Source organism: Nymphaea colorata, chromosome 2, assembly GCF_008831285.2.
Source record: "Nymphaea colorata isolate Beijing-Zhang1983 chromosome 2, ASM883128v2, whole genome shotgun sequence".
Classification (NCBI taxonomy): Eukaryota; Viridiplantae; Streptophyta; class Magnoliopsida; order Nymphaeales; family Nymphaeaceae; genus Nymphaea; species Nymphaea colorata.
Window position 1 is genome coordinate 26,256,061 of NC_045139.1, and position 15,249 is coordinate 26,271,309.

Consider the following 15,249-nt stretch of genomic DNA (forward strand, 5'->3'; position numbering starts at 1 on the left):
CTTGGGTCTTTTTGACTTGCTACAGTTTTATTCTTTGTACTAGAGACTTTTTTTACTCTCCCTTTGGTATTTTGAGCCTAAATTTGTGCAAGAGAGTGCAATAGACTGCCAAAAAGGATGCTCCCTCCGCTACCATGAATTTCTGTTTTAGCACCACCTTTTTGTATGTAAATAAAAATTAATGCGTGTGATTTTGCTTTGATCTTTATCATTCTGATCCTGTAATTTTTGAAACCTAGAAAGCGAATTTTAGATGTTCAAAGATGCACAATAGATGTGGGTATGGTAGCTAAGCATGCTGCAGATCGATTTCCCTCTTTCGACTGCTAGGTAATGGGTGATCTGTGGTTTGGTAAAGCTCTTGCAAGAGAATCAAGTTAATCTTGCAGTTATGGAAACTTTGTGAACAAGTATCTTTCTGCTTGGTCTGCACCTTCAATCAAGTTGTTACATGCTTTAGAAAAAAAAAAGCCAACAAGTTGGTATCATGTGCAGGTGCATCTTGAAATTGTAAGAACAAGTTTTTTTCTGTTTTTATGGTCATTCACCAGAAAAAGCCCGGCCCAGCCCGTTAATAATCAGGTCGGGCTAGGCCAGGCCTCGGGCATAAGATCAAGCCTGAGGGCCATTATCAGCCCAATCTGGCCCGATTATTAACAGGTCGGGCTGGCCCGATAAAGTAACTAGGCTCAAAATTGGATGTTTTTATCAGGCCAGCCTGGTCTGATGCCCAGCCCTACCCACTAACAGCCCGGCTCAGTGCCCAGGCTTAGGTTTGACAATACATGTTCGGCCTTTTATTTAAAGCAAATGAAATTATGTTTTTGCTTAAGGACATATTCCCATATTTAAAAAAAAAAATCTTTCTATGAATAAATTCAGTTCTGACAATAATGCTATTATAAAATTTCACCCAAATGTGCACATTATGAAGGAATGTATAGCAACTCAAAAAGAACTTATGCAAGGGCCAAGATGTAATGAGCTATACAAATTTAGGTTTGATGCCTCAGACGAGGTAATGAATAGATTGTTATTTGGAAATGTCGTAGCGTATGTTGCTGTAAAGGCTTCCAAGGAAATTTAGCATGAGTGTTTTTGTAATCTAGTTTATAAGTTTGATTATTAGGTAATTCTTCACTTTGATTTGCCACATTTTGAAAAATTGGAAAGTATGTTTTTGTTGATTATCAAAGAGGAAAAGTTGATACCTTCCATATTTATAGTCATTGAATAAAGTTTTTAGTCCTCTTGAGTACTTAATTTTTTCATATGTGGAGGCTAGTACCAAATGTGAGCCCAAATAAACATTAAGCATTATGTATGTTTTGTAGATGATTTCTCTAAATATTCTTACATCTATTGTATAGCTAAAAAATATAATGTTACTATGTATTTGAAGATTTCAAAATCAAACATGAAAATGTATTTGAGAAGAAATTGATTTTTACAAACTGATGGTGGAGGAGAATACGTTGCATGTCATTCTTGGACTCAAATGAGATTTACTCATTGCATGTTATGCCCTCTTACTCATGAACCAAATGATGCTACTGAGAGGAAGCACTAACATATTATTGAAATGAAAATAAGTCTCATAAGTCAAGCCTCAATATTAAAAGATTATGGTTTTATGCATTTTCCATTGCTAGAGTTTTGATAAACGGCTTTCTTCTTGCAACACTAACTAGAAAAATTCACTTGAAAAAATGGCCAATGATTTTTTTATTACAATGCTTTTAAAGCATTTGGTTGCACATATTTTTCATATTTGAAATGCTATGATGAAAATAAAATCTATTTTAGATTTGATGCTTTTTTTATATATAATGGCAGTCACAAAGGATATTGTTGTCTTAACATGCACCCCAAGAAAGTTATAGTATCTAAAAACATTGTCCTTGGCAAGCAAATATTTTAATTTGAAAATGTCCAAAATCAGGCTTGACAACAACCATCTCCATCTATTGTTTGCATTCCTCTTATTATTGATTTGCCTACCAAACCTTTGTCACTTAAATCAACCATTCTAATCCCTCCAATTGGTTAAGTATTTTTGTCTCCATCAACTCATAATCCTTTTCAACACTGTCTCCCAATAACTTGTATGCACACCATGAACACAAAATCAATGATGGAATTCAGGTACATAAGATTTTTTAAAATTACCTTATATTCTCTACCTTTGAGCCTTATAGCCCTCAAATAGATTATGTTGAAACGACAATCTATAGATACACTTGTCAAAATAATCATCAGATGAATGTTATGTCAATAGAATATGAACCATCAAAATCAAACCTAGATATTGGTTCTTTGACTTTTCATGTAAAATATTGTTAGGTTTAAATAGATCTAAGATCAAAAGGATAATCAATGGTTCCATAGAATGTTGCAAAGATAAACTTTTATTTAAGACACACTTAAGAAGTAAGGTTGAATACTTTGAGACATTTAGACCAATAGTTAAACCAACTACTATTGGAATAGTTATCTCACAATTATGACTTTCACTGACCACTAAGCTGACTGGATGTGCACAATGAATTCCTCAATGGTGAACTTCAAAAGAGGTATATGTGGCTCCCCTGCTTTTGAAATGAGAATCGTGTTTGGAAATTTAAGAATGTCATATATAGCAGCAAAAAAACCACAAAGGCATGATATCAAAAGCTTAGCATCACATTGCTTTCTTGTGGTTTTTAAGCCTGTAAAATGGACATGTTGTTATTTGTTTTGAAAAAAGAAATTCATTGTTTCATACTATTCTACATTCTTATGATAGGCAATTACACCCAATTTATCATGTCATTCGTATCTCCACTTCGTACAACATTTTTATTTAAGGACTCATTTTATCCTAACAAAAATGTAATGAAGATTGTTCACAACAAGTGAATATGATTTCAGCTAAACCACGTACTACTACTACATCTACCTCAAAATTCTTGGGACAAGGCAACATGGCTTTGACATATTGTTACTAAATATCATAGCATGGTTGGCACTTTATAATATTTAACTTTTACATTATATAATTTCGCTTTCTTAGTGAATAATGTTTGTTAATTCATGCACTAACTTTTTGAACATTGGGCTTTAGTAAAAAAAAATGTGCTTCATCAAGGGTTCCATTCATTATGATTTGCTTCTAACCAGCATCAATTCCAGATCTTAATGTATATTGTGATATTAATTGGGTTAGGTGCCATGATGATGAGAAATCAATAGAAAATATGTCATATTTCTTTGTCCAATCCTTCTGCTTTGGAGTTCGAATAAGCAAAACACCATTGCTAGATTTGGTTCTAGGGATAAATATTGTGTTGTTTCAAATACTATTTCTAAAATAATTTGGCTTCAATATCTACTTCAAGAACTTCATATTCCAATCATGTTTGTTCTACATTTTATTGTTGCTTACATATATATCAGCTCACCTATCTTTCCATAATTACAACAAACTTTTTGAACTGCATTGCTCATCTTGTTTACAATAGGATATCCAAAAACCATGGCCAATTAAGCATGTTCTTGTTCCTACCAAATTATAGATATACTAACCAAACCCCTAACTATACCACTTTAAGGATGTTAGATCCAAACTCAATGCCCATCCTGCATAGTTGAGTTTCAGAGGGATCTCAAGAAAGATAAGGTTGACCATGCCAAGGATAAGGTTGAATTGTATCAAGAATCAAACTATAACATAAACAAAAGTGAATTAGGAATGATAAGATCATCAAAAATAAAGATAGAAGTGAAAATAATCAAGTCCCTAAAAATGATGAAACATAGAAGGAATGTTAAAGCAACATTGTCAACTACAACAAGAAGTATAGAAACAAAGATATAATTAAAAGAGACGAAGGTGATGCCAAATTTGAATTTAAAGAAGAAGCGCAGTTTGTATAGGATTTGTGTTATTGTACAGATGAATGCATTAATCTAAAATATCTTCATATATGTAGTGACAACATTATATAAAGTAACTTCACCTCTTCGTAATGGTGAGAGGGTATGAGAGTATTGAAAGAGGTGTCAACACTTCAAACTTCTATACATACATAACAATTTTTATTTCTATGAGTATTTTTTTTTCTTTGTAGTTTTTCAAGGATAAAAGCACACTTGACTTTAAGTACTTGGTGATTTACATGAAGAAGATCTAAAGGAGGAAAGCCGAATGTGGAATTGGTTCTATTTAAACAACTCAGTCTTGGGTCTTGCTCCTCTCCAAGATTTAAGCAACTCACTTCATGTCAACAGTTTTAAAATTGGAGTTTTGTTCTAGTGATGATAAACCTTGAAATTTTGTAATAGATTAGATTGCTGTCCTTGATGTGGATAGTCTCATGTACCATTAGTTAAAATTAAAAAGAGTTCTATTTGTCACTCTCTTTGGTTTTCCCTTTCCTATTCCATCTTGGATCATTGGTTTTTCAGTCAAATTTGATTAAAATTATTATAAGTCATTATGTAATTGCTCCATAGGTTCTAAGCCTAGTTTTTGTTTTCCTTTTCATGATGAAAAGGGAAACCACCTCTAACTTTGTTAGAGCCACACCTCATGATGGAAAAGGGAAACCACCTCTAACTTTGTTAGAGCCACACCCAAAGCTCTCTTTGCATTATAGCTCTTGCCAATGTTTGTAGTAAACACTAACTCAACATAAAGCAACGATTACTTCAATTATATAAAAAGTATAGATTTTTTCACTAGTGAAGTTTTGATGTTGCAAGAGGTGCCATTGATTTTTCTATTACTATAAATACACTATTTTAGTAAAAAAATTAACTTAATATATATATTTCTCATCAAAACATTCTTAAAATCACATTTATATGGTTGGATTGCAGAAAAAATGTTCAAACAATAAATTTTGAAGAGTTTGGTTTTTACCCCTGATGCAATAGTCTCCAATAGGGGTAAACAAGCAGACACAAATTCAAATAATTTACCTAAAATGAACAAGGTTTCAAGCTAATGAACATCTTTATTATACAATGGAATCATTTTTTTACTCTTCAAATTGATACACCACTAGGGCATTAAAAATATTGGGTCAAAGTAGAAGCAAATATTAATGAATAGCATACTTTTTATATTGAAAGTAAAAAAGACCACAAGTGAAATAATTTTTCATTCTCTCTTCCTACTAAGGAGATAATTGCCCTTGAGAATTGAAATCCCTCTTAGTATAAGGTGATAATGTTGCCATTGATGTCAAAGTCCATTCTACTAGTGTTGGCCAGATGCTCTGCGAATGTAGGCGTGTGAGAGAAAAAGGTAGTATGAAGTTCTTGTCCACATTTGAACTCTTTCTCCAACTCAAGCTTCTTGAATAATTTTCTGTTTTGCATTTTATAATTCTACTTTCATCATTGTGATCATCAGCTCTACCACAAACCTTCTCATCTTGGTGAATTGGGGGTTGAAGTGAGCTTGCAAAACACGCAACTTTTCATAATTTTGATATATATGTGCTTGCATGTATAGGCAAGTACATTATAAAACAATCAAGCATTTGTATACATAAGTACTTGGGATCTATTCATATATAAAACTCATAAACTTTGTTTCCCTACTTTTGGGGTAGCACTATCGAAATTTCAACTTTTTCAGTTTATCTCTCCAATGTTATTTTTAGGTTGTGTGTGTTCTTATTGTTCGTAACATAATTATCATACTATTTTTAATGTATACATCCTAAATTTTCAATATTTTATTTGTCTTTGTGCTATTTGGTAATAGCTTGATGAAAATGACTTGTCACTTCATTTATAAATGATATTTCCATTGCATGTGTATCTAAATAATAATCATTGCACCTCCATTCGTTTACCTTCAATTTGAATTTTTTCACAATGTTTAATCATTTCAATTATGATAACACGTTTGGCCTTGATATGGTCTGAATTGATTAACAAAGCAACGTGTCATGAGTAAGAAGTTTGTCCTTCTACTGATAAGATTGAGCAAGGCCAATGTTCGTCATCCAAGTCTTTATTTGTCTAACCGTTGTGTTTTGCTTCGCGTCAATTGCATTTTGCTTTGCGTTGTTGAGCATGCTAGTTATGGTGTTACTCTTCTTTCCTGCAATGAAATTTTAAGGAGTAACCTCAAATTTGTCTTTTTGGTGGACTATTTATGTGGAAAAAGGTAGTGATGGAGAGAATAATTGTCCCAAGTTCAATTGAAGAACATATTTGGGTCTAACACATGATCAGAAATCTAGAATTCAAAGTGTAATAAAATGTAAAACTATGAACTATGTATGCTACGATGTATATTGATTAGAATTTCAACTTGCTTTCATAATTCACTATATCTAACTGGAAGTAGAAGCAAAATGTTTGGCTATTCTTGATGTTTTTATTTCAATTGTTTACTATTTCCAATGGCAATTGTGTTCTCAATTTTATTCTTCAATTTCTGCAACTATTTCTTTCAAAAAAAATGAAAAAGTTGCTTATTCTTTCAAATGTATTACAAAGAGCTTGAAATATAAAGATGCAACTATGTTAATTTGATGTTTGTTGCTGTCGTGTGTTGTGCTAAAAAAACTTTGGCATCTACAGATATGAGTAGTTGATCAATTAGTCCTTCCATGTGATCTACAATAGAGAAGTAAGCTTTTTGGATGGCTCTAGTAACACTAGATTGGAAATTATACTACTTTGACTATCAAATGATAATTGGGTTTGCTAATATTACTTGCAGCTTATGAAGCAAAGGTATTGGAGAAGAAAAATAAAATTTAAACTTTAGTCTTATAAAAAAATTGCTTGAGTAAAAAATTATGCATTTAAAAAGGAAAAATGAAAACAAGTCCTGAAAAATGCAAGCACTATTGTAGTTCAGTTCTACCACATGCCTATATTCAGTTATGCTAATGTTTGATTTTCAAGTAAGAATAGATTTTAACATTTTTTTAAATGTACATGATGTTTATGTCTACTTGTTCTTTTGAGTCTAAGTGTATATACTTTTGTTGAGTTTTGATGTAGCATTACAGTCTTTTTAAGTTTACGTGAACCTTTAGTTACATAAAGTTTGTAAGTTTGTGTTTGAATGACACTTTCAAAAACAATATTTTGTGAAAATAAGGTTTTGTGGTTATACAGTTTTTGTTTAAAACATGATTTGTGTGTTTGGATAACTATACAAAACAATTTTTCTTGTGAATAACTTGAGGGATGTACCATTCATTCACTCCCTTCTAAAAAAAGGCAATTTTGTTAAAATTGGGTTTTGCATAAAACTAATTTTCATTGTTACCGAATACCCCTTAAACGTTGTCTTGGGGGCAAAGTGATGTCTTGCTAAAATAGTAAGGAAGCCATCAGAAACTGCCCTAAGTCTTTGTGCAAGTAAGTATGTATAAAGTCCTTGACTGTTTATGTACTTATTTATCCAATAGACCTGTTTACTTGTGCCCTATGACTCGACATAAAACATTTGAACTCGGTCTTCCTCTTTCTTTTTACCAATTGATTTGCATTCAAAACTTTCACATACTCCAAACTGCATAATCTAAAGGCTTGTGGCATCAAGTTAAAATAGTCATACTATACAAACCAAAGAAAGGTTGGTAGTTTTATATATATATATATATATATTATATATATACACACACACACACACATATACATTAATGTCTTAAAGGTTAACCAAAAGCCAATACTTCAAACTTTTATTTCCAAATATCATGTTTTTTTTTTTTACTTGTATAGGCTGCTTCTACATTCTTACATCATTTTGATTTGTATATTGAGGGGCTAAATCTTCTTATGCATATATTACAACCACACATACAAACATTTTAATCGTGCATGTGTGTTATTTGTAAATACTGATTTAAAATGAAATGATGCAATATTTTGTATACATGCCAATATAAACAAATATATAAGTAAATTGTAAGACAACTTATTTATTCAATTCAAAGTTAAAAAAGAAAACTTATCATGACAACATGTTTTGAAGTTTAAAAATTAGGCCTAGAGGGTCACTGCTTATTGCATAACTTTGTTGGTTGGTGGCACGGAAAAAGACATGTCACTGTAACATTTTATGTAATATAGGATGGAGGGCTAAGTCACATGGTTACAAGTATGGGTTTGGGTATGAAAGTATGAATATAGATACGACAACTTTAGAAAATGTAGATACAATGGATACAAGAGAATATATATATCTATGTATTAAAATATTTTAAAAAATCAAAATGAAAGCAACACTTAAATGATATAAATAAAAACATTACATATTAATGAACAACAACCATTGTCATTAAGTATGTGGGCTTCAATGCCGAAGTACATGTTTCAACACCCTTAATGCATTGAAGCGTTGAAGCAAGGCACACCTTTACCAGATGTGTGTGCCTCACTAGTGTGAGGTGCAGGCATCGGTATTGTGTACTTGAGGTGCCTAAATCATACACTTCATGCATATTGTTTTCATAACATGAAATAATGCTTGTTTTTTGTTATTTAATGTCAAACTGGAGCATATTTACACTTCACAGGCCTTAAGGACAAGCCCAATAAAAAAAAAAAGGAAAAAGCCCTTGCAGCCTTCCCCTCTTTCGCTTAGCCTTCCTCCACTCTCGCTTTTTTTCTTCTTCTCATTCTTTTGTTTTACTTTGTGAATCTGAGCATGTTGCATTTGCTAAATGCAATTCCATGCTTTTTTACATGAAAATGCTTGCTTTGGCTTTAAAATGTGCATGCTTGACAATCTTTAAGAGTTGTCATTGCTTTGGCCCTATATCTATTTGAATTTTTTTTATTCTACTTTATAAAAGTAGATTGTTAACAGTTGTTCGACAAAACTGCACATACAAAGTATTGTTTAGGATATGTTGTATTAAATTAATATGAGCAAATAAGTTTTTTCACATTGTTCATTACTTATGTGGTCATTTTAATAGTTGTTCTTAATTTTATCATTATTTCTCTGAAAATTATATATTTAACGGTTTTGGTTCCGAAGCTTACACTTCGCTTTGCTTTGAAACGCTCCACATCGCTTTACGGGCCTAGCGACTCACCTAGTTACATCACATAACATTTACAATTAACTCTAAAAATAAAATGAAAACATAATTAGAAAACAAACTAAATCAAATACAATTAAGTAGTTTGGATGATTATTTTCAGTTTTAAAAGTCCTCAAGTGTCCTAGTACTAATGAAAAGTTTGAAAAATACACCTTTTGAAATTCTCACACACGCACACACACACACAAAATCTCTCAGCCATATCTAATCAAAGTCATTCATTTCAAACAAATAGATAGAGAAGAAAAAATAAAAGAGAAAAATATATAAAGTAATATTAAATGGTGAAAATATTCATTATCTTTTTTTTATTGATACTTTTATCATCCATCATGATAAATCAAACAATAATGATAATTGAGTGACCATGTCAAGTGGGCCATAACTAACCAAAGCCGTTCATTTGAAAGAAATAGATAGAGAAGAAAAAATAAAAGGAAAAATTATATAAAATAATATTAAATGATAAAAATATTCATTACCTTTTTCTTATTTCTCATTGATTCTTTTTTATCATTTTATCATCTGATAAATCAAACAATAATGATAATTGAGTGAGAGCCAACATTCAATTTTTCTATTATATATATATATATATATATATATATATATATAACCTCAGAAGATAGAATGAAATAAATTCATTTATCTACGTAACCACAAAACATTGTTTCATATTGAGAAATAATTAAAAAATAATAATAATAAGTGTGTGGACCGGGCTTCAAACACAACGTGGATCAAATACATATCTCTGTCTACTTATTTCCGAGTCCTTTCCCAGTTTCTTCCACCTCCGTCAGAGGCATCGCAGGCTTTAACGAGCCAAACCAAAAGCTCCGGTTGGGCGGTTCACTTGGGCTGTCTCAGCATCCTCTCGAAATCTTCGAAGCCGACGAATCCGTCGCCGTCGGAATCGACGCTCTCAATGATCCTCCGGCAGTCGTCGAGGGTGCACCCGCCGTCTCCGAGCGCCATCAACATGCAGTGGAGCTCCTCGGCGGAGATCCGGCCATCGCCGTCGGTATCGTACGCGCGGAAGGCCCCCACAAGCTCCGACTCTCCGGCTGGTCCACTGAGCGCGCAGAACTCCTCCATCGTCACGCAGCCATCGCCATCGGCGTCGGCAAGGCTCACCATGAACGCCACCTCCTCCTCCGTCAACGGAGCCGAGTCCAGCCTAGGAAGCACCTCCTCGAGCTCCCGCCTCGTGATTTTTCCGTCTCCGTCCTTATCGAGTATCCGGAACACCTCGCCGAAGTCGCAGTGGAGCTCCCCCGGCGGGCAGTCCGGCCATCCGTCGGGCTCCTTAGATGGGTATCGGCATAACCCGGGGAGGACGCTCTTGGGGGTCTCCTTGTGCTCGGATGCAGAGGAAAACGAACTAAAAGAAGAAGGATTCGACCGGGAGAGGGAGGGCGACCGAGATTTGGAAGACGATCGAACGAAAGAAGATATCTTCTTGCCGATCTTCATGGCCATGGCTGCTCCTTCCTCCCCCTCCAAGAGCCTCCGGGCGCGCCAGGAGATTAAAATAGTGGAAGGCAAAGAATGTCCGTATCGCAGACGAAAGGCGAAAAGTAGGTAAGAGTAAGAAAGGGCGAAGGTGGGAGGAAGGAGGAGGAGGCGCCATTAATTCTGGAATTTTGGGAACTGCCCACTGCGATGAAGCTTCCACGAAGCTTCCTCCAGGCTAAAAATCTCCTCCCCTCTCTCTCTTGCTGCTCACCTTATTTGGTTTCGTACCGGTCTAAGCGGTCTTTCGTTTTCTGGTTAAATTTTCAATTGGAGCCGCATATTTCGCTCGCGATTTTGAAAATGAAACTATTAAGTTTCTTTTTGCATTATAGTCGATTCATTTTTTAATACAACTTTTAGTTAAGCTCTCTGATAAAAAGAAATATACTTAAATATAAATTTCTTCTGCCTAACCATTTTTTTATTTGTAATTCAAGCCGTTAAACAAAGAAATTAGAGTTTTTTAAATCGAGCGCATGCTCTTTCTCAGCTATTATCCTTTCAAATGTTAAGCTTAATTGCAATATTACTATAGTAGATTAGGCCTTCTTGTGATATTTCCCTTTGCCATTGGTTTGTTAGCGATAAGTTGAAAATAATTAGACATTTTTGGTGATTTTTCAGGAAACTTGCGTTTGTAAAGAATTTTTCTTCTAAGGGCAAGCACACTGATTTTTTTAGATTAATTGAATGAGGGGGATAGTTTTTTTCGTTCCCTTGGGAGAAGTGTTATCAGAAAACCAATTTTTCCGAAAACTCCGTTTTCAAGCCATCCAAAGAAACCAACAGGAATTTTGCCTCCAAAACGGCATGTGTATCCGGAGACATGCCCTTAATTTTTCTCACAAAAGCCGTAGGCAGCAGACAGATTGCTTTGTTTGCTTCCTCAATGAAAAGGAAACTTGAAAAAGTTTTTTATAAAACATATTTCAATCTCAAGACTTTGATCAAGTTGTTGTCAAAAGAAGTTGAGATTATTTTTCTTTGAAAATATAAATATATGGTGCATTCTTTACATTAAGAAGGTAACCCTTAATTTATGGTTAAATAATGGGGAGATTTGGAGAATGGTTAGGGTCAGTTACAAAATCAAATTCAGAACAACACAAAAGTTTTAAGACCAGAGTACAACTCTTCACGTTACACACTCGTATGGAACGAAAGGAAATTAGAGAAGATACCAAGAAAAAGTAGAAGTCACCCATGGGGCCATGTCGTCGGGAAAAAACAAAAAAGCGTGGAGAAGGAGAAGCTTCTTTCATTCTTTTATTAGTAGTTGACCTCGCTGAAGGTGTTATAAGAAATTTTTGGTAGAGGAGCACTAATGTATATTAATATTAAAGTGAAAGAGAAAAAAAAAGTTGTCATTAATCTGACCAATTCTTGAAACAAATCAAACAACTATAATTCATGGTTGGTCGCTTCATTGCTAATAGTTTCAAATATGTTATTTTCAGTATAACTAACCAAAACAGCATTTTGTTCTACATATCTATAATGCATATTTCTGATCGAATTTCAAGCTTGGTTAGGTAACTTCTACAATCAACTAACTTATCTAAGATTGACATATGAAGCAATATTATTTATCCTTTTTTTTCTTTTTTGGTGAAACTGTAACCAAAAGAAATGTTAAATGAACATACTTACCACTAGCTATTAGAAGTAATAGAATATGCGCTCAAGTCCTTACATAATTCAATTTGTGCACTAATGGAGGCATTCTCATACTCCTGTAGCTTTTGTTAGCTTCTTCTTTCTAAAAGGGATGGCAGTACCTATAATGCAAAATGCCATTTGTCCATCACAATAATCTATAAGATAATGAAAGATCATATCAAAGGACAGAATAAAAAAAAACTGGTGGTCGGATGAAACAATTTTTTTGGATCTGAATACAACTTCTTAATTTTGATTCAAATTTGCAAGGTCAACCCCTACAAAGCTGGGAATATCTTCTTCATTGGTGGATCCAACTTCTTTCGGTTCGGTTATAGCTAGAACATTTGTTGTGAAACACTCTCAGCTTTACAGATTTACTAACCTTATCCACTTCGCTCACAGTCACTTCACTTTGATTTTTGCACACAATTTTGCTTGATTTTCATTAGAGTTTTCTGATTTCTTGATTGATACTGGTTTGGGAGTCATTGATCTGGGTTCTCCCAACTCAATTTGCCAAAATTCCATCTTGAATTAGCCAAATTAGTTTTTCTTCCCATTTAAGTTTCAATGTCCAATTTAGATCACAAAATTCCTGTGACATCAACCCAGATTATATATTTTCTTTTCGGGTTTTCAATCAAGTTCTGATTAAATCAGGTTAACATCTAGGAAGTGGCCCATGAGTTTGCCAAATTTAAAGAGTGAACTCTATTTGATATTTTATGTAGATCCTAATATAACTCATTTTCTTCAAACTTGCTAAAAATAGCTTTCGTATAGTTCCCAAAAATCTTCTCAAAATAGCCTCAAGAGAACCCACATGTCTTACTTCATCAAAACTTGCTAAATTTAGCTCAGTGGGACCCGCATAGTCTAGTTTGTTGAATCTACCTAATTTCAAGTGTCTCCCGAGTAAGCTCATCTGTCCATGAAAAACTGAACCCAACTAGTCATGGATGAAAACGGAGCACTTATGGCAACTTTTGTGAGGTTCTTCTTCAATTTTAGGTTGGTCTTCCTAAGAAGCATGAAAGAGTAGGACGATATGCTCTTTGTTTTGCTCGACTTCAAACGAAGAAGCACTACAGTTATGTGAGGAAGACATTGCATGGTATTTCATTAATCTGCTAAGAATCAACCCAGTGTTGTTGATCTTGTTTTAGTTGGATCTGTATAATCAAAATAGAGTTGAGCCACATGATATGTTTGGTCAACACAGGTAGGCAAATCTGATAAATGTTAGGGCTGCATATGAGCCGAGTGGAGCCCGAGCTTGGCCAGCTCGAACTCAAGTTGAGCTCCTTATAGCAAGCTCGAGCTTGAACTCGACTCGTTTAACTCATTTAGGTGTTAACTAGTTTAGTGTTAACTCGTGTAAGTGTTAACTCATATAACTTGTTTAACTCATGTAAGTGTTTTACTTGTGTAAGTGTTAACTCATGTAACTTGTAAAAATTTGTTTTTTCCTAAAAGTTAAAACCGGTGATTTGGTGAACCAGTTTTAGGAATATTATATTGAGTAGCCATTGTACGAGTCGAGTTCCTGGAATTCGAATTCGACTTGTTCATCATTTCGATTATCTTTGTAAGCTTGAACTTGACTCGTTTATAAAAGAGTCGAGCAAGAGCCGAGTTTTTTCAAGCAAGTTCGGCTTGAGCCCAAGTTGGCTCAGTTCATTGTGCAACCTTAATAAATGTGATTTTTCTTATGGAAGAAGAGTGGCTTCAGTCAAGACATTGAATTGTCATTAGAGATGATGTCTAACATGAAGTTTATACAGGAAAAGAAAACGATAGGAAAGTACTTTGAGGAGATAAGTCAGGACAAGGAAAATACATTTTGGTATTGGTTACACATTGATGGCTTTTGAAATGGGTGCAGTTGAGACCCTAATAGTCAGAAAATTTTGGACATAAACACATATACACTTGAAAAAAGTGTGACTATGATGTTATTGTAAAGCTTTTAACTGAAGAACAAGGTTCTAATTCGAGCAACTTTATTGATAAGGCTTCATTAGCTACTATAGAAGTATCAGATAAGATGCCTTTATTGGAGTGGTTTACAGATGAGTACAAGAATTTTGGATGCACTCAGCAATTTGTTACAAACAAATCTCAAGAGGGTTTGGTGGTCTCCTTGGATATGAACTTGATATGACGTCATCTAATGGCATGTCTGAGATGAGGATGCATTGAAGGATGACCTAGAATGACAAGCAGCAATGAGATTCAGCCAGGGCAGGCCCAACTTGAGCCTGCCGGCTAATGGGTGACTAATAGTATGATATTTAACTAGTCTAACTTGGTAAAAGTCCTCTCTCAATTAAATTTTTTGATTCTCCAACACAGACAGATTGAAAAAAAAAGTTCCCTGGCTGAATTAGTTAATTAAACATGAGCATCTTTTCTTCTTGAGATAGTATATTATGTTTTTTCGAGTTTTTTATTTCTTTAAAAATTATGTTTTCCATCTACCTGTTTTTTGGATGAAGTAAAATGTCATGCATTCATATTATGATTTGTCAAGCACATTATAACTTTGTGCATTTCAAACACCTTTTTTATTAATATTCATTTGCATTTAAGACCTTATATATTTTTTGGTTGTAGCAGAATGGTTGGCAATAAGCAGAAATTACTAACAAGAAGTGATGGTATTTAGAACCCTTGTAGCATAATATGATAGTCTTATATTCAATGAAGAAGTGCCACACAGTTTCACGTGTGCTATTGGAGTTTACACTCAGCTTCTACAAATGAAAGTGATACATGATATCCAAAAGTTAGCTTTCCATGGACGAATCCAGTGTTTTTGCCAGTAGGATCTTTCTTATCAATTATAAGCATCTTCAATATGGCCTAGGAAGAAAGGTGCAATGTCTTTTATGGCCACTGTCTGCCAAGTCTTTCAAGCTGGCTTATGCAGTTAAAGAATAGGTGACTGGTATTATGTCATACATGTTCATTGCTTGTCTACCATGTTATTTGAGTCTTG

General features: G+C 33.9%; 1 protein-coding gene across 1 annotated transcript; it reads right to left on the reverse strand.

Moving 5' to 3' along the window:
* Nucleotides 1-9,694: 9,694 nt before the first annotated feature.
* Nucleotides 9,695-10,688, reverse strand: LOC116248174 (probable calcium-binding protein CML18). The gene has a single exon (XM_031620819.2). It carries the CDS (start codon nt 10,548-10,550, stop codon nt 9,921-9,923), a length of 630 nt encoding a protein of 209 aa, XP_031476679.1. The 5' UTR covers nt 10,551-10,688; the 3' UTR covers nt 9,695-9,920.
* Nucleotides 10,689-15,249: the final 4,561 nt, after the last annotated feature.

Coding starts and splice junctions, on each gene's coding strand:
- LOC116248174 (XM_031620819.2), bottom strand. CDS start 10,550: ATGGCCATGAAGATCGGCAAGAAGATATCTTCTTTCGTTCGATCGTCT.